Below are 2,124 nucleotides of genomic sequence, written 5' to 3'. Positions count from 1 at the left end.
AATTGGCCATAGTTTCATTGCAACCAGTCTGCCCAATCCCATGCTTGTGTGACACAGCTGGAGCTCTATTGAAGCCATAAGGCCAGATTGCAGAGAGAGAATAAATTCCTCTATAGCCTGGTGACTTGAATACTCACCCAACATGCAGAAGACCAAGTATCCAGTAAGCCTACACTGCCTCTTTTATGATGTATCCACAGAGGTACAGCTTCAAGAGGAGAGACTGAGGAAGCCCCACATCAGACAAACCCTTAGTCAGAGCTGAGCAGGGTATTTGTGAATACCTGTAGGACCTGATTCTGGGACTTAGGCCTGGAAAGTGATAGTTCGGTGCCCAAGTCTTTTTGTGTATCCTGCCTAATTTGTCTACTTCAAACACACAAATACCACTTCTCTTTCTCTCTCTCTCTAAATTTAGTATAGTTAAAACACACATTTTACCGAATGGAATAGGACTCTCTTTACATTCAGCCTCTTTACATTCTCCACATACTATTTTAATTTATTTTTATGATAAGTGTTAATTTCACTTTTTTCCTCTCATCTTCCAGGTCACAGATTTCCTGAATAACTGACAATGAAAAATCAAACCACAGTGACTGAATTTATCCTCCTGGGACTTTCCAGTGACCCACAGAAGCAGATTTTGCTCTTCTTGGTGTTTTTAATTATTTACCTAATCACTCTGGGTAGTAATATAGTGATCATGGTGGTGATAAGGGCTGATTCTCACCTTCACACCCCTATGTACTTCTTTCTCTTCCATTTGTCCTTTGTTGATATCTGCTATGCCTCAGTCACGCTACCTAAAATGCTGATGAACTTCCTAGAGGAGCACAAAACTATTTCTGTCTATGGCTGCATTGCCCAGATGTTTCTTTTTATCCTCTCTGCTGGTGCTGAAATTTTCATTCTCTCAGCCATGGCTTATGACCGCTATGCTGCCATCTGTGATCCATCACATTACGTGCAGACAATGAGCAAAGTGATCTGTGTTCAGCTGGTAAGTGGTGCATGGACAATGGGCTTCTTCTATGCCCTTATTAACACAGTTTTTGCCCTCACGTTGCAGTTCTGTGGGCCCAATCAAATCAGCCATTTCAGCTGTGAGCTCCTTCCTCTGTTACAACCATCCTGCACTGACACTCTCATCAATGAAGTAGTCCTTCTTACTTTTGCTGTGGTATTTGGATCAAGCTCCTTCATCCTCACCCTGATCTCCTTCATTCACATCATCTCCACCATCCTGAGGATACGCTCTGCTGAGGGCAGGCATAAAGCCTTCTCTACGTGCAGCTCCCACCTTATTGTGGTTGGCTTGCTGTATGTGACAGCTTTTCTCCAGTACACAAAACCCAGCTCAGTCTCCTCTGTGGTTCTGGATGAAATCTTCTCCATCCAGTACAGCATCTTGACCTCCATGTTAAATCCCATCGTGTACAGCCTGAAAAACAAGGAGATGAAAATAGCTCTAAGAAATATATTGGGGAAATTCAGGTTTCTCAGTTAGTGTTGATTCTCTCACCTTTTTTAAGTCAGAGAGCATAGATTTGTGGGTAACTAGTGTTTGAGACATTCTCAGCTCAGATAACTGAATGACACTTTGGGTGGGTGAAATCCTCCATAGATCCAGTGCATTTCCATTGAAGTCAATTGGCCAGATCCTTAGCATGTGTAAATCAGCATAGCACCATTGGAACCAATGGGTGCTGGAGTTAAGACCCACAAAGGGTCTTGAACAGGAGAAATTGAGAGATATCTCATAATGCAGTGGCCAAGGCATTCACCTGGTAGGGGACAGATCTCTGTTTCAATCATTTCTCCTCATCAGACACTTGAAGCGGGGGTCTCCCACATTTGAGATGAGTACCATAACCACTGGGATAAAAGTCATGCTGGAGCGCCTCTTCCTAATTCTGTCTTCTTCTTTCCACAAAATCAAATGGATATAACCGGCCATGAACAAATTCAGGCTGGAAATTAGAGAAAAGTTTCTCACCCTCAGAAGGATGAGGTTCTGGAACAAATTTCTAATAGGAGCCGTAGGGATCCACAACTTAATTAGTTTTAAGAAAGTGTTGGATAAAATTATGACAGTGTGATGGTGTGGGGGGCAGGGCTCAG

General features: G+C 42.9%; 1 protein-coding gene across 1 annotated transcript; it reads left to right on the top strand.

Moving 5' to 3' along the window:
• Positions 1-577: 577 nt before the first annotated feature.
• LOC116815302 (olfactory receptor 5V1-like) lies at positions 578-1,510 on the top strand. Its single transcript, XM_032763532.1, has one exon. The coding sequence runs from the start codon at positions 578-580 to the stop codon at positions 1,508-1,510; it is 933 nt and encodes a 310-aa protein (XP_032619423.1).
• Positions 1,511-2,124: the final 614 nt, after the last annotated feature.

This window comes from Chelonoidis abingdonii, unplaced genomic scaffold, assembly GCF_003597395.2.
Source record: "Chelonoidis abingdonii isolate Lonesome George unplaced genomic scaffold, CheloAbing_2.0 scaffold2196, whole genome shotgun sequence".
NCBI classification, from domain to species: Eukaryota; Metazoa; Chordata; order Testudines; family Testudinidae; genus Chelonoidis; species Chelonoidis abingdonii.
The sequence above is the reverse complement of the archived record's forward strand: the minus strand, read 5'-3'. Positions and strand labels throughout refer to the sequence as shown.

Excerpts from the sequence above, each read along its gene's own strand:
- LOC116815302 (XM_032763532.1), top strand. The coding sequence starts at position 578 with ATGAAAAATCAAACCACAGTGACTGAATTTATCCTCCTGGGACTTTCC.